Raw genomic sequence first — 24,934 nt, 5'->3', positions numbered from 1 at the left:
TAACTAGGATAAGTCATTTGCATCTCTACCTAGGTACATGGCCGCATTGTAGCACTTTAACCCCGGGACTGTTGTTGAATGAAAGTTTGAGCAGAGTCCGGGAATACGAGAACATATATTCAAATATGTGTTCTGGGCATTTAAACTAGCAATTGATGGTTTTCTGCATTACCGGCCGGTAATATCCATAGACGGCACTCATGTCTATGGTAAGTATATATTAAGTTGTTGATCGTTGTTGCAGTAGATGCTACCCTTAGCTTTTACTATTTGTGCCAATGAAAGCCAATAGACGTGGACACTATTTTTGAACCACTTGAAAGAGCACGTTATCAAACAGCGTTCAGGTATTTGTCTAATATCTTATCGGGATAGTGGTATTTTAAGTTATGGACAGAATTTGCGTGCATGGCAGGAACCGTATACCTACCATCGTTACTGTGTGAGGCACCTAAAGGCCAATTTCCAGAAGGCATATCCCAACAAGGATTTGCATGATTTAATGTGGATGGCTGCAATAGATCACCAAGAGTATAAATTCAGGAGGCGCATGGAATCTATCAGGCAGGAAGATGAGGGAGCCCATCGTTGGTTGATGCGACATGAGCTTGACAAGTGGACTTTGCATGCGGATGGTGGTAGAAGATGGGGAATTCTGACTACAAATGTGTTAGAGTCTTTCAACGGGTTATTGAAGTCTGCACGAGGATTGCCTGTCACTGCCATGGTGCGGATGTCATTCAAGCAGATGGCAGAGAGGTTTGTTGAAAGGGCTAGAGGTGCATCGTCATTGATGGAAAGAGGTGTTGAATTTATGCTAATACCAATGAAAAGATTTGAGAAATACAGGAAGCGAGCACATTGGCATTCATTTTTGCAGTATTGCAACGAGCGAAATATTTTTGAAGTTCGCACCGCTATCCATCACAACCAGGGGAATAATACACACCTCGTAAATGAAGCCAGAAGGTTATGCTCTTGTGGGAAATGGTCCATCTACCACTTGTCGTGCTCACATGCCATCAAGTGCTTTCAACATACAGGTTTAGGGGCAACCAACTACGTTGATAAAGAATATAGTGTTGCTGCTTACTTAAACACCTATAGTGGGCAGTTGCAGCCAGTGGGTGCTGAGCATTATTGGCCGCCGGAACCATTTAAAATGGTGTGTAACAAGGACTATGTACGTCAACGACATGTGCAAAAAAGAACGTGTATACGGAACCAAATAGATGTTGGTGATATCGTTTATGCGCGCATATGTGGCATATGCTCGCAAACAGGACACGATCGTTGTAAATGTCCTTCAGCTGGTTTGGGTGGCGGTGGTAATCCAACTCCTGGTGGAAGTTCATCTAATGTGTCCAACTATCAAGGATACACGTAGTGTTTTGTTTCCGTAATGTGGTTATAATAGGTGTATGTACTTGTTTATCTTACAGAATGTATGAAATAAAATTATGTTTCTATTGCTGTTAAATCTTATTGATATACTTCGGTACAACAATCTAACATAAACCCATTTTAAAAAAAACAATTGTCTTATCGACCTGAAAAAGCTGCTCGCCTGCAAAAGCTATCTTCTGGAAAAGTTGTATTGTACCTGAAAGAATCTTTAACACGCGAAACATAGCGCGGTATCCAACTACGTTATGTGTGTTGTCTTGTCGACGTGAAAAGCTGCTCGCCTGCAAAAGTTATCTTCTCGAAAAGTTGTTTTGTACCCGAAAAAATCTTTAACACGCGAAGCATAGCGCGGTGAAATACTACGTTATGTGGGTTGTCTTGCCTATAAATAACTAGCGCATTTTAGTTATTATTTGCGCTTAACAAAAATAAATAGCAAAACTTTCCATAAATTTTTCATTTTTCTTGCATTAACAAATGTCTGGACGCAATGACCAACCAAGGTGCTATTGTGGCAAACGTGCGATTTTGAGGGCATGTTGGTCCGATGGTAATGTTGGGCACAGATTCTGGATGTGTCAACAATTATTTGGACGCAATGACGGAAATCATTGTATGTTTGAGGAATGGTATGATGAACACATTAACCAGGAATACTACAAATCATGTTTGCTAGAATTGGACAGAGTTTGTGTTTGAACTATCAGCCCACCTCCTAGCTAGAGGGAGAAACGGAGGTCGTACACCCGGAGCTAAGGGTGGTAGAGATGGTGTCAACTGCAGGAATCGCTCCCAGCCCAAACCTAATATACAAAGTGGACGTAAAATTTAAGGTATATGTTTACTGGATATGTTATAATGAATAGAGTATTCAACTATGTTTTCACCTATAGCAGCGGCAAAAATTCAGCAACGTCATCATGCACGCCCGACACATCTGCATGTACAAGTAACCGAGAACAGCAACACCTCAGCTGTACTGATGTAAATCATCTAGCCGCTCAAGATGATGAAGAAATCTCAAGCTGACTAGGTTCCCCGAAGTGTTCGGGAACAAAACCCCTCCAAACATAAGAAGGAGCAGCAACCTCGTGTAACGGTGAATATGAAGCTCTGGTGTATCATTTGTGATGTCGGTGTGCAATGCCTCCAAATACTGCTGGACGGGCGTCAACTGCAGACGACTGACCCCAACCAGTGCAGTCTCATCCGGTGGCTGGAAATCGGTGAGCCGCTGCAGCATCTCCATGTAGTGCAAACCCGTACTCTCTGATGGCATTCGGCAAAGCAACAGGGTGTCCTGAAGCGTGATAGTGGTCTCGCCAATGGGCAAATGGAATGCGTGTGTCTCCGGTCGCCACCGCTCTATCAGGGTCATCAATGACCAATCAAGATGTAGTCGGCCGATCTACGCAATCCTATAAAAGCATGTATCCTGGAGGCGTCTGACTATACGGGGATAGAGAGGGTGGTCCCTAAGAAAGCCTCACATATCGTTTACTCTCCTGGCACGGAACGTCTGGGCCAGTAACTGTCCCTCCCATATGTGTGACGACCTATGATCGCCCAGTAACAACAGTAGATCCAGGTTGGCAAGTCCGAGATTTTATTTTACTTTAATATGTTAGTTTTATTATTTTACATGTTAGTTTTATTATTTTATATGTTTGTTTATAAATTAAATAATTAATTTTCATAATTATACAAAATTTAATTATTAAATATTCACACATGGGTTCTGGACTCGATATTTGAGGCCCAGTAGCACCAAGATATCCTGAATTCTTGTGTTCATGATGAGAAAATTATCTCGATTTATCACTCAAAATGTTTGTTATTTTTAAATGTTAGTTTATTATTTATATGTTAGTTTAATATTGTATGTGTTAGTTTTATTAATTTATATGTTAGTTTTATTATTTTATATGTTAGTTTTATTATTACATATTTTTGTTTGACTCACTTATTTTTTACTATAATAAAATTAAATAATTAATTTTCATAATTATACAAGATTTAATTATTAAATATTCACATATGGGTTCCGGGCTTGATATTTGAGGCCAGTAGCGCCAAGGTATCCTGGAAATATTGTTGTTTTCTCATACTTAGTGCAGGAAATATTGTTGTTTTCGCATACTTAGTCCAGAAAATATTTTTGTTTTCTCATGTTATTTTCTTATGATTGTTGACTATCAACTTTTTTTTTACGTATTTTTGGGTATAATAGATACTTAAATGATTAATTTCAATAACTATAATAATACTACGCTAAAGGGCACTACATCTTACAACGCTAAACGCTAAAAGGGTACTACATTACAAATACAAGCACTACATTAGGCCAAAAGATACCACTAGAGGGAACTAAAGTAACAATTTATCTATTTTACTAGTCTTTAAGCAATTAAATAATCTAAATCGGATTAAAACAACAAATAAATTTAATCACAAAACATTCACGAAAATACATATATCACAGTAAAAAGTAACTAGTTATCATTTTTTTTAATAACTAAAAATAATTTCTCTATTTTTACTAATTTTTTTAGCACACTAATATCATAATCCGGATAAAAATAACAAAATAGTTAAATCGCAAAACAACATAGAGCACATTAAAAATAACTAATATGCATTTTTATACGAGTTTTAACAAAAACTAAGTCGGAATACCTCGATTTAAGGTTTTTGGAACGTTGAAGATTTGGCAATTTGGAGCCGAAACGAGCAACCCACAACAAGATAACGCCTTAGCTAGGATGTGAAACCGAGAATCTTTACTTTTTGTGGGGCGGATGGGCTCCACTCGAGCCTTTTTGGTCGTTAATTGGGGGACCGCTGTTTCTTTAATTTTTAATTGGGGGGGATTCTGGTTTGGTGGGGAAGGAAAGGAGACGGGTTTTTATGTAGGTTATAGCGTCGTTTATTAAGGCGTTATACTATAGCGCCTTAATAAACGACGCTATACCTTCCCGCTCTTTTCAAGCTGATGTATTACGCCCTTTTAAAGGGCGTTATACCTTAACGGGCAAACGGCCATTAAGGTATAGTGCCCTTTAAAAGGGCGTTATACATATTTTGGTCACTATCTTTTTTTTTTCACGCATTTCGACCGTTTGAGTAAAAAAATACCACATTTTGGTTCTGGACTCACTCACATGCACTTCCTATTCCTTCTATCTAACCATAACATTAGGTCTTCTACGAGACGAGCACTATTTGGAAAGTTAGTTAATATGGTTTCTCTGCTCCAACAGTTTTATATTGTCAAAAGTATTGCAATTAGTTGATGTGTATTTTTACATTTTTCGTAGAGGTTATCTAATTACACATTACTAATACGGTGCCTGGATACTTCCACTGTAAAATGCCATCGTCCTCGGATATCGCCAAATCGAGTGACCAAGTAATAGCTCAACCTAGGATCGCATGAGGCTTCCATATGATTGACAATTTGACACTAACCAGATCACGCGGCAATTGGCACCAATCTAAAGTTTTTCCTACATTAATATATGACACTAACACAGAAGATATCTGCCATGGAGAGTAGCATAGCATCAGGGAATCCAAAAGATGACAGAAAACTTGAAGTCAGTTAGGATCTTAAAACGATGCCTTTTGAGCTTCTCATCTGAATACATCGGAGAACGAGTCACCCAAATGATTATTATGTATACAATTATCTTTAAAGAAAACCATTGGCCACTATTGAAAGGTCAACCACCGTCTGCCAAAATGAAGTTTTAAGCATTGTCAGAATAGCAAACAAAGCACATACATGTATAAACAAATGCCCTCTACCTCTCCGAGGTCTTCAAGTATATGTAGATCTCATATCTAAGAAACAAAAGTGCTTCATGAAACATAAAAAAAACAAAGGGCAGGCGATAAACTTAAAAAAAGTAGTGAAATATATTGTATCCCCAACAATTAGCCTACATCTGGATTCCAACTGAGAATCCCCTGTGCTCCCCTTTTAACGCTAGTAAGTAGTCATGCAATGAAGCACTCAGCAATTCATTCGACCAGCAGATCACTGCAAAAACAAAGTGAAATGAGTATCGAATACATCATCATTTTTCAATGAGTTGCTGTTATAGTTTAAATTTGTTCCCCAGTTAAACCAGTAACAAAATCGTGGAGAAAAGATAAGCAGCAGTCAACAGCTAAAAGATATTAATAACCTAAAAGAATGTTGCATTCATTTAATTCAAATAAGCTCAACGGGTTCATCAAACCTGAGGCTGCTGCAACATTTGCTGCTATTGTTGAGGTTGTGTGTAATTCCCATATCCTGCATAGCCCGCCGCATAATATAGATTTGAATCTTGAGTAGGTGGAGCATAACCATACGCCTCATATCCAGGTGTATACCCATAATAACCGCCATATTGGTTTGGATCAACCTGAGGCTGCACAAACCAGAAACACATAGTTCTTATTGACCAACCGAGAAGTGCCAAAACCAGAAATTAGAATATTGGCGTTACTAAATAACCTGCTTGTTTGCTGGACTACGACCCCAGGAAAGACGGATGCTTTGTCCACCAAGCTGAGTTCCATTTAGTGACCGTAGAGCTTCCTCAGCACAACTTCTGCAATAACAATGATGGCTCACGTGTTAAGCCTCCAAGCATTGAGATTGATCATCTTCAGAAGGCATATTACTGTACCTGTCAGCAAACTGAACAAAGCCACACCGCTTGCCTACTGGTATTTTTACATGAAGCAACTGTCCATAATGTCCAAAAATCTGCTTCAGATGCTCATCTGTTACATTGGTATCCACGTTCCCAACAAAAATCTGCAACCAAATTCATTTGGATATGAGTACAGGCTGACTGAATGTCAAATTCTGCCAGAAAGAAATGTACTGACAGTGGTATTAGAAGGGTCATCCTCATTTTGAGCTCCAGGTGAAATTTGATACGAAGCTGCAAAAGAAAGAGGCAAAGGTGAGGGGAGAGGGAGGAGAATTTTATGCTTCATGAGTAAGATGGAATACAAAAGAACAAGCTTATGTACCATAAACTATCACAAGAAGGCAAAGGTCAGCCAGGGGACTACCACCATCAGTAATACAAATAACTGTGTACAACTTTCTTGATAACAAAATACTTTTACATATGATTCAAGAGATAAAACAGTCATTTCACAATTATATACATCATGCATCAGTCGGATGATTGCATAGCCCCAAAAGAGCAAGAAGGATAACTGTTAACTCCTACAGGTCCCAAAAGAAACAGAATATGCATCAGAACACAAACTGACAGACATTTGACTAAACAGCTGACAGGCATTTGGCTAAACCATTAAAAGTCAGGAGGCATGTCTAACAGTTTAGAGAGGCAATCAAGCATTTGAGAAATGGATACATATCTGAACTGTTGGATAACCAAACATGAGGTTACTTTGCATACACAACAGATATTTCAGATGTGCTTGTGGGAGTATGGAAGCAGGAAGACATTTATGTTTCAAATTTGTCAAGGATAGCCACAGTTAGGCGAAGGGACAAAATGAAGACCAATATATGAGTAAACAAGTAGAAAAAATATTCTCAAGATGTATATTCACCACTAGGTGTCCTGCAGTTTCTGAATAATTTCCTGACTTTCCCAGCCTGCATGGCATTATCTCATTAACTTTCCCAGCCTACATGGCATTATCTCATTACATCCCATCTCATGCATTAAGATAATTATAATCACACGACTGTTAAACAAGAGGTGATAAAAGGCAGAAAAGGGGTTAGTAGTTTCCACGACCAAACAACTTTTGTAGTAGGCACCAAGAGGAACATTTTTTGTGTGTGTGTGTATTTTTTTTTGGGGGGGGGGGGGGGGTTGGGGGGGAGCGCTCCAAGCAATCTCTATCCTTTACTCATTTTTAGTAAAATCAAAACCAATTAAATGTAGAATCTAAAGGCACTATTCAAGTGCAATATTCTGAAATCCAATCATAAGACGATTCACGTCAGCCAAGAGATCATAGCGAAAGAAACCCTAAAACCAACCTCATTATCATCTTATTTAAACTCTCCATGAGATAAAGATTCAGAATATTAGTGGCAAATTTTATCAAAATAAACCTTCAAAAAGAAAAATACTACCCAAGTAACTGTACATACAGCTGCCAGCTAAAAACAATTATAACCCCTCTGTTCCATTCATGAGAAGAGGCTCGGAATATACAGGGTCAAAGGACTTAGTTTTAGTATGAATTTGGGCATTGATTCTTCAAGTTTTTTGAAATAAAATTTACAGATTTTTGAATGATATAAAATTATTACAAGCCACAATGGTTGATAATTTTAAATAATAAAAAATCGTAGTTAAAGAAAAAAGGGTTTGACTCCTTCAACTAGTAATAGTGTCACATAAAGAAAGCATGAGTACCAAATCTTGAACCAAACAGAAACATATGATGGCAGCATAAGATTATAATGGTGGCAGGAAAGTTCTCGCCCCTGTAAAGGGGATTTACTAAACAAGTTCATGAGGTAGATGAAGCAGACTTAAGAGATGAATGGATCCAGGACTAGGAACTAAATCAATGAATGAGACTACCAGAAAGCGTAAAGGAATAATGAAGATTAAGTTCAACTTCAGGCAGGCTAACAAGATAATGAAGTTAAAGAATAAAATGGTGGAAATGTAAAGATAAAGTGAAATGGCTGAAAAGTAAAGATAAAGCAAAATGGCTGAAAAGTAAGGAAAAATAAACTGACGGAAGGAGTGCGGAGTAATGGAATAAGTTGCAAAATAAAAATAAAAAAGTTACGAGGATCCCACATAACGAAATTTAACCACGTTTAAATGAACTGACTTACGCCAAACCACGTTCTAAATGGTATTCATTTCAGCTGAAACAAGCATCCAGGCCCTTAAATCATAGAGCCTCCCATTCATCCTGCTTGGAGACAAGCGGAGTTTTATGAGATTTAATATTTCAAGGGGAAGTTTTTAACAACTGGAACGAAATGATGTGGATAGCTGGATACTCATCAAGAATTCAAGAGCATAATGGAATGAAAGGAAACGTAATGACACCCGCATGGCCGAGCAAAACAAAAATAGACATCAGCTCCGCCCAAAATAAAGCAACAGCATCCTCAAACTATCAAAACTTAACAATTGAAGGACTTTATGACAACTAAACAAAAGACAAAAAGATCCAAAATCTACAACCCAAGTGAAGCAAGCAATCAAGCAGCAAGCTGGATACATTTCGCTTAACTGCTGTAAAAGATTACCACATAAAGCAGTACAAGTACCAACTGGGTTGAGACATACCTTGACTCTGACCACCCATACCCTTCTTGTTAGCTGCAGGACCAATCCGCATGGGCCTGGTCGAGCAAAACTGTCCATTCATCTCTGTCATAGCACGTAACTGCTCACTTTCATCCCCAAATTTAACGAAACCGTAACCTTTGGTGCGCCCTGTGGCCCTATCTGTTACAACCTTAGCACCCCTCACAGAAGGATAGTTAACCCTAAATGTCTCCTGAAGCATGTAATCAGTGACATCAGCTGCCAAGTCACCAACAAATATTGTATATTCAGGAGCATTATCGGAACGTTTTTCACCGGAGCCGAGTGATGCCCAGTTAAGTCTAAAATTTTGCTCAGTATTAGGCATCAAGGTCCCATTATATGCTTGCAGATTCCTCTCTGCGGCAGCATGGCTATTAAACTCAACAAAGCCATAACCCTCTGACTGTCCTGTTTGCTTGTTACGGATAACTTTAGCATTGACCACCTACGCAAGAGACAAGTAGTTAATATTCTCCTAAAAAACCTAAAAAGTGAACGGGAAAGAAGACTGTTAATAGTAGTAACACTACTGCTCATACAGTATAAGATACAAGAAAAAATAAATAGAGAGGGGGAAAGAGCGCTTGTGTTTATTTTGTCTACTCACACAAGCATGCATATAAAGTCAACCATCACACAATCGGTAAGCATAAACAAATTGCACATGGATTTACTTTTTCTGATAAGGTTGTGTATGGATTGCACATGGATTTACTTTTATGATAAGGTTGTTTATGGATTATTAGGCCCCTTCTTGCAATATCTCAGATGCAGTGAAAACGCATTCAGCTTAATCCTTTCCAGTGTCAATACCCATAGTCAACAGAGGCAGGTATCAGCAGGTATAGCCACCAATTATAGGGTCAAAAATTACTATCCAATTTTTTACCCCTGTTACACATTAAAAGAATCTCAACTGAAGAACAGCTTAATTAGCAGATAAAAAGCAACCATTAGACAGCAGCTGATAGTTCCAAAAGATAATCCCAAGCCACTTCGACAAACTAATTAAAACATAACTATCATTTATTTAAAAAGATGCACAAATTCCTGGTTCAAATTGTCTCCTATAAATTTAATTATGTAATTCTAACAACCCTGTCCAAGAGTCAAGACTGGCCCTTTTCCCACTTTGCTCCTTTGTAATTTGAATCCCAACCTCTTGGCTGGAGGTGGAGGGTACTTTTCCTCTAGGCTTACGTTACTTGTCTAGATATGGTTAACCTTAACACATTTCATTGACAACATAATACAAGTTACAGAATACAATTACAGCATAATCACATACCCTTTACCAACAAGCTAGTACAAGTTCAGGACTACAAACTACAGCACATTCACATACCTTTTACCAACATTCTAATACAAATTACCGAACACAACAACAGCATATTCACGAGCTTTTAGCAACAAGGTGATACAATTTACTGAATACACACTACAACATATTCACATACTTTTACCAACAAGGAAATTCAATTTACTTGCACAAACTATAGCATGTTCATGCCCTTTTATAAGGCATATTCTCACGCCTTTTACCAACAACATAACACGAGTTACTACGTAAAACCAACAGAACATTCACACACTGTATACCAACAATGTAACACAAGTTTAAATACAAACAACAGCATATTCACAAACCTTTTCACAACAAACTAATAGAAGTCACTGAATACAAACTACAGTGCAGTCGCATACCTTTTACCAACAATGTAAGAGGAGTTACTGAATACAAATTACAGCTTATTCACATACCTTTCACCAACAATCTAACCCAAAAGTCACTGATTACAAACTACAGCAGAGTAGCATACCTTTTCCCAACAGAATTACTAAATACAAACACCATCATATTCACATTTCACAAATAAACATTCAGTAAAATATTCATATCTGAATGTAGCAAACACTTGAAAATCTCTCGGAAGATAACAAAGATCAAATCTTCCACATAAAGCCTCTTAAATTTAAAACAAAAACGAGAAATTCCATGAAACAACAATTACTATGAATCCAAAATTTGGCAAAAATCTATATCACAGCGTACGGCAAAACGATAAAAAGGAGAAAAATTAGATTGTTGGTATACGAGGCATACCTCTCCAGTTTGTGCGAAGCAGTTGAGGAGGTACTGTTCGTCCATCCAAAACTGAAGATCTCCGATCCAAAGGCTTCGGATCTCATCAGCGGTAGTCGGCTGAACAGAACCGGAGGCGTTATACTGAGGCTGTTGTTGTTGAGGTGGAGGAACTCCGCCCTGCTGCGGCTGTTGCTGGTAATAATATCCAGATTGCTGCTGAGGCGGCGGAACCTGATACTGCGGCGGCTGCTGAGTCATCCACTGCTGTTGGTACTGTTGTGGTGGTGGAACCATGGTATTTGCTGGTTGCATCGTGGCGAAGATTGGGGGGTAAGAGAGGGTGGTTGGGATTCGGCGGAACCCTATAAGGATGTTTGGATGTGGAGAGACAAAGAAGGGAATACAATGGGCGAAGAGGATGAGATATTTTCTGGCCTTTCTTGGACTTCGGCTTTGCTAGGAGTAGGACGAGGAGAATATTCAAAAATATTTATAGTACTTTTGGGCAATGTATTAATAATGTTTGTATTAGTAATAATGAAATCAATTATGTTGTTATTATTATTTACTATTTGATTTAAAATATTGTATAATTTCTAACAATATTAGATGTTGACAGAAATGACTTCTAAAATATGGTGGAAAGTATTTGGAATAAGTTTTTAGGGGCAATTATGTCCTTAATTATATTTATGCAAGTATTAAAAATATTTCATTGTTTAATACCATGGTTTGCTATGTATTAGTTATACAAAGTATAATACCAAATAGCATGTATAACTAATACTTGGTTGAAAAAATATACCAAACAAGGGATTAGTAATGCACAAAGCTAATACTTGCATTATTTTTTCTGATACCTCCTACCAAACGACCTTTGGGTCTTTTACAGCTTGTTTGGATGGTTGTTATACATCGTTTCATAATGTATCGTATTGTACTGTATTGTACTGTATCGTTTGATGAATATAATGTTTGGATAAATTGTATCGCTTGCCGTTGTTTCATGATATCATGCACTGGCAATATGAAGAATAAATTTGCAATATTATAAAGAAAAATTATGATACGGAATAAATTTATTATATAAAAAGATAGGGTAAATGATAAAATAAAAATATTTAATAATAATGAAAGGTGGGATGAGAGAAAAAGATAAGATAACGACGCAACCACACCAAATCAGTCGTTACATAAAGTGGCATATTGTAACGACGAATTTAACGATACGATACAATAAAATATAAGTAACAACCAAAACAAACATCGTATTTAAAGTAAAAATACGATACAATACAATAGGTAACAACCATTTTTAATTTTAAAGTCATTGTGATTTAACTAAACACATTTAACTAATAAGTTACTAAAAATTGTGTTTTCTCGGCCAATTTAGGTAATTTACTTACATTTTTATTTTGTAAGGAATATGTCAATCTTTCAATATTCCAATAACATCAATTTCAATCATAGCTGATTTTTCAATATCCAACATCAGATAGTTACATATTAAATACATTAAGAGATACAACATCTATATTTCTTGAAGGTTCAAGAATTGTACAATTGTAAGCACATCTCTTAATATAGAAATACAAGATGAATTATTGTCGAAATAAATATAATCTATAACTTAATGTTATTATTAAACTGTTTGGATATGCGCTGGAACTAATACTCTATTAATACTTTTGTGAATTTTACTCTCACATAGTGAATAGTGAATATATATGGAGATACAATTAAACATTAGTGTGCCGAATAATATGTTTTTAAGTAAGCTAATTTTGTATACTTCATAAAAGATACTAAAAATAAAATTATTTTATGTGCCCTTTTTCTTTAAGTACAGTCAGACTTTTCTATAACATCATCTTCATATAAAAGTCATTCATTATAAAAACCAATTTTTTTATAAACTATTTTTTTATGTTATATTTTACCTCTCTATAACAACATTTTGCCTATAAAAGCAATATCCATCTTTACACCAGTACGCTCTTTGTAAAATTACTAATGTATAATATCCATATAGAATCTCTAATAAGGTCACAAATAATCAGTTTAAAGATTTTGACCTCAACCTTCTACTACTTGGACCGAGATAGAAGATTCAACTATTAACCTCTTAGATTGTCTTCAAGGAAAAGCTATTAGATATCCTTTTAATGGAAGTTTGGACACAAATCTTTGCTAATTGAAGCGTTATATTATTTGTAAGAGACTAGAATCTACGAAAGAAGCTATAATTACGGATTTTTCCCATTAATCTTGAAATAATTTAATCTTCTAGAGTTCTAGTAGCTTTAAAATGTATGCTTTAGAGTTTAAATCATTATACATTTAGTTACGAATTTTATTAATAATGTGTTTCTTTTCTTTAATATTTAACTAGTAAAATTTATACTATATTTTTTGAGTATTTAAATTTGAATAATTTTCTTATATTTTATATGTAACATTAAAAAAATTAATTTTTAAATTATTTTTGTTTATAACATACATTCAACCGTAAAAACTAAAAAATATGAAAATAAACTGTTATACAGAGATTTGATCATATTCTCGAAGGTCTACTACGAGGATTAAGGTGTTCATATGAAATGACACTTCATTATCAAAGTTTCACCTCGAGAAATGTTAAATAGGAGGACTCTTACCATTAATGCCTTTATATGTCTTACTACTACTATGTAAGCAAAAAAGGAAAGAAAAATTCCTCGGGCAACAACTCTGAGCGACCCAAGAAAGTCCATATTACTAAAGCTTAGGCCCAACATCAAGCCCATTCAACTTGATCGACGATGATCTTCCCATTTCCAATTCCTCTCAGACACAGTTCTTGTCAGTGTCAGCAGATCTTGACTCTAAGTTGACTGTTGTGTTATTTGAAAGCTAAAGATCGCAGCTTTCTTCAGTAGAAATCATTATCAAGGTGACATTGCCATCTTGTTTATATCAAGAAATTCCAACTTAAATGCTTTAGTACTAGCGATTTTTATTTTATCACCAAATTAATGAAGCATTCTTCTCTGCATTTTCACTTAGCTGGGACGATCTTTTCATCATACTTATAAACTTATGAATGCTGTTTTCAAGTAAATTTCAGGAATACCCAGAAATAATTTTTCCCTGTACCTTTGTTTACTGTTTGGTAGAAAATTCTTGATACGATAAAGTAAAATTAAAAATATTTATAATTTAGTTTCTGGGTTTGTCCCTGAGAATGGTATATCACATAAAAGGAGCAGTCTTGGTGCTTGAATTGTTTCTTACATCTTACTATACTGTTCTGCTTGAATTTGGTACTGCAGTTGTTGCGTTGCTCAATTTATGAATAAATTGTCCTTTTAACCTCTTTTCTTGGTACTATTAATTATAGAATTTTTTATATGGTGAAGCAAGAGCAACACGTTTTCTTATTCAATTTTTCGGTTTGTCATTCAAAATGATATGTCACAAAAGGACCAGTGTTTAGTTTGAAATTGTTCTTACAGATTACTACATTGTTCTGCTTGAATTTGCTGCTGCATTTGTTGTTATTGATATACTTATGCATGGTGTTGGTTGGTTTTCGTGAGTTGAGTGACATCTAAGTTTTGCAGGTGTCAGTCATTAAGATGGATGTGCATTTAAAATATGCGTTTGGTAGATTTCAAGAGCAATTTGGAGCTGGACCTGGACTTGGTCCTGGATCCGGAACCAATCTTATGAAGATAGATGGTATTGCACCGCCTTTCATTAAGTCTATATACAGAGCTGCTGCAGCTTTGTATAGGACTGATCCTTGGAGGCGGTTGCGCCCAAGTCATCTTTTCGGTGTAAGGGTAGGGAAGGATTCAGATTGGTCTGGCAAAAAACAGCCATTTTCTTGTATCCAATTTATTGGTGGGGATGGTGGGGATATAGGTCTTTATATGTTTAGGTCGGAAAATGATGCGAAGAAGATGACTGGTCCTAGGGAGACAATTCGGGTTCCAAATGTTGAGGTTTTGCGGGTTACTTATGACCTGGACTCTGTGATGCTCCCTTCAAATAAGAGATTTGTTATATCGTTGGCATTGGAGGTCTCAGGTGAAGATCGATATCCAGTAATTGACGTTGGCCGCTGCACAAACACTGGCGAGCTTCAGTTTAGGAATCCAACACTTGAAGAGCTTAGATTTGTGTATGCAGTAATGAAAGGAGCTTCTCTTCTGCACCCTTTGCTTCAGCAAGATTATGGAGCAGCTCCAAAGTGGTCTAGAGTGATATATTTCGAACCTTTTATTGAAACTGTTGATGTTCAATGGCCTGCTGAAATGGCCAAAGGAAATGATCTTGTGGCAGTAACAATTTCACACCCTCCTGGTCGAGGATATCAGGAAAAGTATAGCTCGTCATCAACTTCCACTCCCACCAAGCATTCCGAAGCGCAAATGGAGGAGACATTTATTGATGTGAAATCAAATGCAGCTGTCTGTTTGAGGGAGTGCATGCTGTGTGAGGAAAAGGTCAGCAGAGAACAGTCAGTTTACTGTGGTCATTGCTCTGCGGTGGTCTATTGCAGTTCCGTCTGCCAGAAGCAGCATTGGAAGGAAGCGCACAAAGATGTTTGCGGACTTTACAGGGCCATGATGGAAAGAGAAGAAGAGCTGGCAATGAAGATCTTCATCTTTAATTGTTCTGCTGAGCAGCCTTGTAAATGGCTTGAATCGCTTGGTATTCACCAGAAAGGCATGTGGAGAAGAAAATGTAATTGTTATTTCCATTGTCCGTTTGGTCTTCTTCCTGTTCCGGGTAGACTTTGGGATTCGTGGGGCGGCTTGGACGAGAATGAATACCCTCATGATTCACCTTTTCATAATCATTTTAGAGATGGGATATTAAGCTCAGTCTTCTTATCTGGTTGGCTAGAGTACTACAGCCTCCGGTCATTACCACTAACGAGTCCCGTTGCAGATATTCTGTCTCATCCCTTGACAATCTATTACATATTGACAGCACTCAACATCAGCTCAAAGAATCTGTTACTCAAGAACAAAGAGGTGATACTCCACTACATTGGACCTGAAGGTGAGTTAGATTGGATGCCAGCCTTTGCTGATATTGGTCATCTACTCCATGGGATGGGCAATATACACATAATAATGGTCGGGCCAGAAGTCCCCACTAATTTATCCGGGACAACTTCTGGAATAGGTAGCAGAGTGAGGGTAAACCTTGTAAGGGGTCTTTACCAGGACGAAGCCAGCTATCTGCCAACTCCTCATATTATCGTGTCTTTGAATTGCGGGTTAGGAAGCTATTCGTGTTGGGGTGGAGCTCTTGACTTGATAAAATCCATGAACGTTCCAGCTTATTTCACCAATGAGTCCGAACTTTCGTGCTCAAGTAGTAAACAAGTTCTTCGCGCTGCAGGGTTACATATTAGCTATCCTGTAACACCAAATCCTTTCCGTTCTCCTGTGAGGATTTTTGGCACTTCCACTAATTTCCCATCATATAGCAATTGTTTTTTGTTAGGAGTAAATACATGAATTAGGATATCCACTAAAGCCATGTTGATGTTGTAATTCCCAAGTCTTGCACACTGTTGTCAATATTCAGCTGTATGTTGATCATCTGAGGGATACTTGTTAAAGAAATGCCTTGCAGCGAAATTGTTTTCAGTCCGTATATGGAATCTGGGTTTGTTTCTTTCATCAAATGATTATTATTTGTGAACTAAACTTTTATTTTTTATTCTGTTCATCGGTCTGATGTATATTATATATCTGTAAGACTACCACGGTATATTCCGGAGAAATTTTAGCTGAGACCAAAAAAGCTACCATGTGATTTCTTCCATTTCCCTAAACTTTGGAGGATAGAATTACCGGTGCACTGGCCCGCAACGAAACTAAAATGAAATTAGTTGGAGACAGATTTAGTGGGCACCCCCCTTATAGCAGGTATGCAACCAACCTTTCTTCTGAAAACTATCTATAAGTAGTATTCAAAAGAAGAAATTGAGGTTTGATACTAAAAGATCTAGTCATAGGCCTGACCCGATATCGTTTGTCCACAAACAAAACTAAAAAAAAGTTGGTTTTTAGTAGTAGTTCATGAGACCTCGAATTCCCACGTTCCCGCGTGCATTATGCCAACAGGTCCCACCACCTCCGTAAGGAAGGAACGAGTCGGTTCCCTTTTCCGTCTTTCGGTAGCATAAAGAAAATAGATTCAAATTGACAAACCACCTTCCTGCTTAAGGCACTAGTTTGGATAGAAACCCTTATCAGGTAGGTGGCGAAAGCTGGCACCCTTGATGCGTAATAGCCACGTAATATCCTTGATTCCTTTCCTTTTGATGTGGACAAATGGGCATCCCTAGAATCAGTTGATTCTTTTTCTTTTGATGTGGACAAATGGGCATCCCTAAAATCAGCTGCTCTCCTTCCTGTTGGAGGAAGACAATGCGACTAAATTCATATATTAGTAAGGCAAGGTGATTGTTCGTGCTTGTGCTTGTGCTAGTGGGAGGTAGTAACCTAGCAGTGTTTTGTTTCCATCAATGGTAGTACATTTTATTAGTTGAGTCCTGATGACCAGTTTTGGAAGTTTTTATTTTGTTTTTCTAAAAAAAAGTGCAATCCAACTTGATCAATATCAGGCGACTTCAACTTTTGTCCTTCGCATCCCACTCACCTTCAAATTTTCTGAATACTAAAAAGAAGTGAAGATAAAATAGAAAAGAGCTGTGGATAATTGTTTATAAAATCAATAAAGTTAATATATATTTATGTAAAAATTGGTTATTGAGAATTCGTACAAAATTTTATGAAAATTCTACGACATTAAGGAACAAACACTAAAAGGTAAAAATATTTTGAAACTTTTTATCGTCCTTCCTCTTATATATTACAATCCAAGTGTTTCATATTTAATTCAGCGAAAAATTGACATAATGGAATAAGGGATGAGCAAAAGTATATTGTTGAACTTTAGAGAGTAAGTGATTACAATCACCAACTTAAATAATATAAGGTGAATTTACAATCAGTAAAAATATAGATGAGAATCAAACATAGTCTCTTCGTTCTCATAATCCCACTGAATCCGTTGAACTACTAGTCCTTAGCTGAAATCGTTAATAAACATGCTACCTTATGGATTACTTCGGCTGTTAGTTAGGTTCTATTTAAGTTTTTTCTTTTCTTTTCTGTACTGATAGGAGCAATATTCATGATTATATAATCCTTCTTGTGAGTGATAACAATCCAATCCCTCCCCCCCCCCCCCCCCCCATAATCCAAAAAGGAAGGAAAAAAAAGAAGTCATAGGTGTAGACGATTTGTGTCTCAATATTGAACTTGTAGAAGTTCTCAACGTTAGTTATATTAAAAAGGTTGTTTTGCTTTTGTATTCTATGGTTTTGTTCTTTCAATATATATTCTCCCATTGAACAATTTTGTTTGTGGTTATAATGTAATGATCTCAAGAGAATCTTAAAGTAAAAAGGAAATCATCTCCGAAAGTCCTAAAAGAGTAAAATAGAGGAAACATTTCCCACTTGTCTAAGTAGTTAATTATTTTATTTGATTCTTCTAAAATTGGGTTGGATTTGTCACTTCACTATTAGACACCCAAACTGGCAAGTAGCAACTCATATGCATCTCTTTGTTCAGGATAGATATATTTGCTTTTTCCCTTCAAAGAATTGAGGAGCCAATCATTATTTTAATGAAAAGCCTAACAAGATCACCAATGCCACCAATCTTGGCTAGGCTTATATAAGGTCAAAATCAACACTCTTTTCATCCCCTAAAACACAACCAACCTCTCTTGCAGGTTGCAGCCACCAAGTTTTCTTCCCAAATCCTCTTCTCTCTATTTTCCAAGAACATGGAGTTCTCAACCTTCCACCCCTCAACATGGAATTCTTTCTTCACCTCTCCTCTCCGCTTTCCCTATCATTTCATTCCTGAGAATTATGTTCATTGGAGAGAGACCCCTGAATCTCACATATATTCTGCTGATCTTCCAGGTAAAACAAAAAAAAGAATCAAAATTCAGTAGGGGATTTAAAATAGACTTTTTCCCCCTTTGAACACCCTTTACTTTGTCCTGTATCGGGTATTAATTTTCTTGAGTTTTGAATGAATGTTTTTGTTTTTTGGATAGGTCTGAAGAAAGAGGAAATAAAGGTGGAAGTTGAGGATTCAAGATACCTGATAATAAGAACTGAAGCTGCCAATGAAACTACAGAACCAACAAGGAGTTTCATGAGGAAATTTCGGCTACCTGGAATGGTGGATATGAATGGAATTTGTGCTAGTTATAGAGATGGTGTTTTCACAGTCACAGTTCCAAGAACACTTGTGAGAAGGGGATTTTTCATTGAGCCAGCTGACTTGCCAGAAAGGATGGTGAATCTTGGTGCTAGAGCTGCTTGATATATTTTTTCCAAACAAGATTGGTTGATATTAGTAATACTTAATCTTGTAAGCATTGATTGTTTCCGGAGGAATGGTCATTGCTCAGGAATAGATAATGATTTCAAGATTGTGCTCTCTTTGAGTATCTGTACATACTTTAGATTCATGATAATCAACAAAAAACAACAACATCAATCAGTAGAATCTCACTAATGGAGTCTGAGTAGGATAGAGTATACGCAAATTTTAACCCTATCCCCTATCCCGGAGGGATATAGATGCTGTTTTCCGGAGACCCTCGGCTCATAATCCTTAAACTAAATTTGTTGTCATTCCAAAAACTTTTAAGCTTGTGAATAATATCTCTGTAACAAAATTATGGCCTGGAGACTGGAGTCTATTTACCCTGCATCACCCAAGGTGCAGAAGATGCCAGGGGTTAAATCTCTTCTCCTCTAACCATCCCTTCTTCTTTACATGGTCCATCCTCCCAAAAGAAAATTAAATAAAAAAAGAAAACCAAATCTTATGAATGCTCTCTAAGGAAAATCTGGGAATGATAGATTCAGAATTTTATGCACCATTGGAGGTTGAATTTAATTAATTAAGGAGGTGTATAGTGGTGTCCAATTTCAATTTGTAATTGCAGAAAGAGAACATAGAAAGATGCAAAATATCTTCAACTTTCCCGTCGTTTGCTCTAGTGGTAAGCACCCTCCACTTCCAACCAAGAGGTTGTGAGTTCGAGTCACCCCAAGAGCAAGGTGGAGAGTTCTTGGAGGGAGGGAGCCGAGGGTCTATCGGAAATAGCCTCTCTACCCCAGGGTAGGGGTAAGGTCTGCGTACACACTACCCTCCCCAGACCCCACTAGTGAGATTATACTAGGTTGTTGTTGTTGTTGTTGTTGTTGTTGTTGTTGTTGTATTTGAACTTGTGACACATTGTAACGACCCAACTTGTCGTTTTGTGAATTGGCATCCTATTCAACGGTTTAAGGCACCGAACAGCTTCGTAATATGTATTATAACGTACGTGTGCGGTCGAGTTTGGTTTTTGGAATGTTCGAAAACAATTCTTACTTTTGAAGCTTAAATGAAAAGAGTTGACCGGAGTTTTGACTTTTGAGCAAACGACTCAGGAATGGAATTTTGATGATTCCAATAGTTTCGTATGGTGATTTCAGACTTAGGCGCATGTTCGGAATTGGATTTGGAAGTCCGTAGGTCAATTCGACGCATTTTGGCGAAAGTTTGATCGGGGGTTGACTTTATTGATATCGGGGTCGAAATTCGATTCCGGAAATTGGAACAGGTCCATTATGTCATTTATGACTCGTGTGCAAAATTTGAAGTCATTCCGGATTGATTTGATGCGTTTTGGCGTGGTTTGAAGCCTCGACTAAGTTTGTATTGCATTTTGGGACTTGTTAGTATACTTGGTTGGGGTCCCATAGGGCTCACATGAGTTTTTGGATGTGTTTTTAATGTGTTTGGTGGTTTGTTATTGTTTTGAGCATAAGAATGTAATGATTCAAAGGTCCATTTTTAGTTCTACAAATCGAAATTCGATTTCAAGACTTCCTGGAGTTTTATAATGAATTATAGGAATGATCTGGAATGTTTGGTCTAATTTCATCAAGTCGCGATTGGGTTTTTAGTGCGAAACATGAGTTAATTGTTTAACGAGCGAAGTTGGTATCGCATTGAGCAAATGAGCTCTGAATTGAGTTTCGATTAAACGACTAGGTTCGTATTATTATTTGTATCTCATAGGAACAAGAATCGTCGAACTCCGAGTTCATATGATGGAGTTGGAGCCTTTTCAGTGAAAAAAAAATTGTTGGTGTAAACAGTTCAGGTGCGCACCTTTAGCGACCTGATTTGGCACTTTTAGCGACCTGATTAGTGTTTTTATTGGGCAGACACTTAAAGACCAAAATTGGTCATTTCGTTTTGAATTTTTGGAACACGGTTCTTGGGCGATTTTGAGAATTTCTTCAAGACTTCAACTTGGGTAAGTGTCCTATATCTGAAAGTGATTATATTTCATAAATCCAAGGTTATATTCATCATTTAATTCAGATTTAAATGAAAGAAATTGGGATTTTTGTAAAATCTTTCCCAAAACGGAAAATTAAGATTTGGAGGTCGAGTTGTTATCGAAATTTGATAAAATTGGTATGGTTGAACTCGTATCGCAATGGGTGTTCGTATTTCGTAAAATTTCTGTCGGGTTCCGAGAAGCGGGCCCCACGTTGACTTTTGGTTGACTTTTTAATATGAAATTTTAAGTCGACTTTATATTATCCGGAATTGTTTCCGATGAATTTTAATGAAGTTGAGAATTAATTTGGATAGATTTGAGTTGTCCGAAGGTCAATTCAAGCAAGAAGGCCATTTTGGAATATCGGCCTAACTTCAAAAAGGTAAGTATCTTGCCTAACCTTGAATGGGGTAATTACTCCTTAGACATTGAGTCTTATGTGGAAATTGTGTGATTGAAATACGTGCACGCGAGGTGACGAGTACGTACTCGGGCTTATATGTGCAAATTTTATTGGTTTAAAGTCTTAGGCATTTTTTTATGTATTAAATTAGATAATTTTTGGCATTTATTAAATCCTCTATTTGCCATACCTCAAATCCTTGTTTGTCGAATTTATTTTTATATGATAATTTGGTATGATTGCCACTTTGATTTTTATGTGAATCCCGCGTGTTTGTTGAGTTGACATTTTCTGGAAATATTAATTAAATAAGTTTAAAAAGAGGCATTTGTATATTTATCTGAAATTTGGATTAAAGAAGGCGTTGTCCTGTGCTGAGCTATTTTTCCATCCTTGTTATTGTTTTTGAGGTTTTATATACGTTGTGTGGAGCCTTGGGCTATTTGTTGTGATTTCGTTGTACTTTTAGAAAGGTTATGGCCTACGGGCAATTTGTAATTATGAGTTAATTATGTGGTGTTATTGTGATAATCTTCTGTGTAAATTGTTGTGTGATTTATATTAATGTTGTACGGCGTATGAGGGTGGCATTCCATTGTTAATATTATACAAGTATAAGGATGGCATTTCATTGTTGTTATATGTGTTGGGATATTGTGTGGGCGGAGTGATAAGGGAGACTATTAAACTGAGCGATAAGGGAGGTTATTATATGAGTGATAAGAGTGGCTATTATAAGAGTGATAAGGGTGACTATAGAAGCGATAAGCGTGACTATTGATATTGTCAGGACGGAGGGATAAGGGTGGCTACTGATATTGTCGGGGCGGAGAGATAAGGGTGGCTGGCTATTGATATTGTCGGAGCGGAGGGATAAGTATGACTATTATATGGAGTGATAAAGGTGACTATAGGAGAGATAAGGGTGGCTATTGGCAGGGATGATCTGTGATGATGTGGGATTATTGTGTTGGTGATTTCTTTTATATCTTGTGAAACTTGTTTTGTTAATTTAGTAAATTTGATAACAGTTTAATACATGTTGAAATTGTGAGTCTATGGCTATTGCCGGACGAATTATGTTATTGGCATGTGAGTTGTCCGTGCGGTTGTGATATGAAATGTGGGCACGAGGTGCCGTGGATATATAATGATTACGATATTAGCACGTGAGTTATCCGTGCAATTGTGAAATGAGATTTGGGCACGAGTTGCCGCGAGTAAATGATGATTTTATTATTGGCACGTGAGTTATCCGTGCAGATCTTATATATTGATATTTTGGTACGTGAGTTGCCTGTGCAATTGTGATAAAAATATGGGCACGAGGTGCCTTGGAAATATGAAAGTGAGCTGAGACCCGTATTACGAAAATATGAAAGTGGGCTAAGACCCGTATTTTTATGATTATGAAATGAAGTGTCATAGGGTGACTTTTATTTGAAAGAATTATATTAAAGGCTATTTATTTGAAAGAATTATATTCGAAATATATTTATTTGAAGGGAGTATATTCGAAATATATTTATTTGAAAAGATTATATTCTAAAGATTTTTATTTGAAAAAGTTATAGGTGAAAAATTTATATTTGAAAGACTTGATTACTTGGTTGTACTTGTGTTCATTATTCGTTTGAGCAATATTTATGGTGTTCTTGTGACCTTGTTGTTTATATCCTTGATTGATTCTTGTTGCCATCATTGCTATTTGTTTCATGTTATTTTGTATGCTATATTGCACAGATTATTAGACCAGTGAATGTCCTGACTGTATCTCATCACTACTCCACCGAGGTTAGTCTTGATACTTACTGAGTACCGACCGTGATGTACTCACCTACACTTCTGCACATTTTTGTGCAGAGCTAGGTACTAGAGATATTGGACTCGAGGAGAGTTAGTGTGTTGATCGCAAGGATTCAAGGTAGAGTTGCTTGGTCTTCGCAGTCCCTTTGAGTCCTTCCATTTTATTGTACTGTCAATTATTATTTGAACATTATTGTATATTCGATTCTTGAGATCATTTCATGTATTCAGTTAGAGTTCGTGACTCACTATTACTAGTCTTGAGAGGTTGTTTGAATATTTTCGTTGTTGGTTTTGACACTTGTATTGAATTTTTTTTAAAAATGGCTTGAATTGCTATTATGATCGGCTTACAAGTGTCATCACGACGCATGTGATGTGATTTTGGGTCGTGACACACATTGGTCTAAATTCTAACATTTCTACCAAGTAGGTTCACTAAAGTGGATAAAACACCCTCTAACTAAAGGTTTTCTTTTCCAGTATAATCAAGTTCTCGGTTGATCTTGAATCTAAAGGAGAAGGAATAGTGAAAAAAGAGGGAAGAATTTGACAGTAGGTTTTGCTGGTGGATAATTTTGGCTCATGGAATCTGAATCTCCTTTGATGCACTTCGAAAAAGATAAAGGTTGGGACGGCAGCCACAGGGTGGGCCCTCCAGTCCCCTTTACTTTGCGTTTACTTTAACCAACTTTATTAAGTGAATTGGGACTTGCCCCTGCCAAATGATTTAAAACTCACAACTTGCCAACTTGGATACTTAACATTTATAATTACGTATGATTTTCAGCAAAAGGCTGCAGCTTGCAGAAGCCACACACACAGCAGTAGGATAAATGCAATAAAAAATATCTTATCCAAATTTAATGCGACCCCACAGAGAAATTGACCAATTTAGTGGATCCAAAGTCGATAATTAACTATTTACCGTCCTTGAATTATTAACATATGAAAACTTCACATGAATTCAGAAAGAATTAGAATAGACCATTACATTTAGTATTTGAGAAACAATGAACTTTCCGCCCAAGCATGTCACTTGCATTAAATTGTTCGTGAGGAAAAAAAACCTTGGTAAATCTTTTATGATTATTTAGAAGTATCGACATTACCGGTTGGATTTAACTTCACTAAGTGTAAAGAATTTATACTATTAGTGTAATTTTAACAGAGTTACCTTATATTGTAAAAATTCTATCATGATGTCTTTATGGAGATTAAACTCAGCAAGGATATGCAGCGTAGGTGAAAACCAAAAGTTACAAAGGCCAAGTTACAGAGGCGAAACTTTCATCAGTCAAAAATCACAAATTGCAAAAAGTTTAACTCCTACCATTGGGAACCCTAAGTCGGTATAGACACAACAATCCTAATACTAACAGCAACCTCACATATCACAGCCTAGAGTCCATAATGGACTAACTAAAAGTTAGATTAATGATGGTGTTGGAGAATGAGAAG

The 24,934-nt window shown here is 36.8% G+C and overlaps 3 protein-coding genes across 4 annotated transcripts; 2 read left to right on the top strand and 1 right to left on the bottom strand.

Moving 5' to 3' along the window:
- Positions 1-5,141: 5,141 nt before the first annotated feature.
- On the bottom strand, positions 5,142-11,309 carry LOC104121191 (polyadenylate-binding protein RBP45-like). Its single transcript, XM_009633121.4, has 7 exons — positions 10,840-11,309; positions 8,712-9,180; positions 6,292-6,347; positions 6,087-6,217; positions 5,912-6,008; positions 5,652-5,825; positions 5,142-5,449 (listed from the first exon to the last, which is right to left on the bottom strand). The coding sequence occupies exons 1-6, from the start codon at positions 11,131-11,133 to the stop codon at positions 5,676-5,678; spliced, it is 1,197 nt and encodes a 398-aa protein (XP_009631416.1). The 5' UTR covers positions 11,134-11,309; the 3' UTR covers positions 5,142-5,449; positions 5,652-5,675.
- Positions 11,310-13,548: 2,239 nt separating this feature from the next.
- LOC104121192 (uncharacterized) lies at positions 13,549-16,463 on the top strand. Of its 2 annotated transcripts, none has more exons than XM_070195659.1 (2): positions 13,549-13,738; positions 14,408-16,463. In XM_070195659.1, exon 2 carries the CDS (start codon positions 14,442-14,444, stop codon positions 16,338-16,340), a length of 1,899 nt encoding a protein of 632 aa, XP_070051760.1. In that variant the 5' UTR covers positions 13,549-13,738; positions 14,408-14,441; the 3' UTR covers positions 16,341-16,463. The 2 variants fall into 2 exon arrangements, with proteins under 2 accessions (XP_070051760.1, XP_009631418.1); XM_009633123.4 differs by having other exon boundaries at positions 13,549-13,756; positions 14,427-16,463.
- A 1,847-nt stretch (positions 16,464-18,310) lies between these two features.
- LOC104121193 (15.4 kDa class V heat shock protein) lies at positions 18,311-19,348 on the top strand. Its single transcript, XM_009633125.4, has 2 exons — positions 18,311-18,829; positions 18,967-19,348. The coding sequence occupies exons 1-2, from the start codon at positions 18,688-18,690 to the stop codon at positions 19,236-19,238; spliced, it is 414 nt and encodes a 137-aa protein (XP_009631420.1). The 5' UTR covers positions 18,311-18,687; the 3' UTR covers positions 19,239-19,348.
- The last annotated feature ends 5,586 nt before the right edge of the window (positions 19,349-24,934 follow it).

Source organism: Nicotiana tomentosiformis, chromosome 2, assembly GCF_000390325.3.
Source record: "Nicotiana tomentosiformis chromosome 2, ASM39032v3, whole genome shotgun sequence".
Taxonomy (NCBI): Eukaryota; Viridiplantae; Streptophyta; class Magnoliopsida; order Solanales; family Solanaceae; genus Nicotiana; species Nicotiana tomentosiformis.
This window is presented reverse-complemented; position numbering and strand designations above follow the sequence as displayed.

Coding starts and splice junctions, on each gene's coding strand:
- LOC104121191 (XM_009633121.4), bottom strand. CDS start 11,133: ATGCAACCAGCAAATACCATGGTTCCACCACCACAACAGTACCAACAG. Junction 9,181..10,839: donor GCTTCGCACAAACTGGAGAG/GTATGCCTCGTA, acceptor TCTCTTGCGTAG/GTGGTCAATGCTAAAGTTAT. Junction 6,009..6,086: donor TTTGTTCAGTTTGCTGACAG/GTACAGTAATAT, acceptor TTGTTATTGCAG/AAGTTGTGCTGAGGAAGCTC.
- LOC104121192 (XM_070195659.1), top strand. CDS start 14,442: ATGGATGTGCATTTAAAATATGCGTTTGGTAGATTTCAAGAGCAATTT.
- LOC104121193 (XM_009633125.4), top strand. CDS start 18,688: ATGGAGTTCTCAACCTTCCACCCCTCAACATGGAATTCTTTCTTCACC. Junction 18,830..18,966: donor ATATTCTGCTGATCTTCCAG/GTAAAACAAAAA, acceptor TTTTTTGGATAG/GTCTGAAGAAAGAGGAAATA.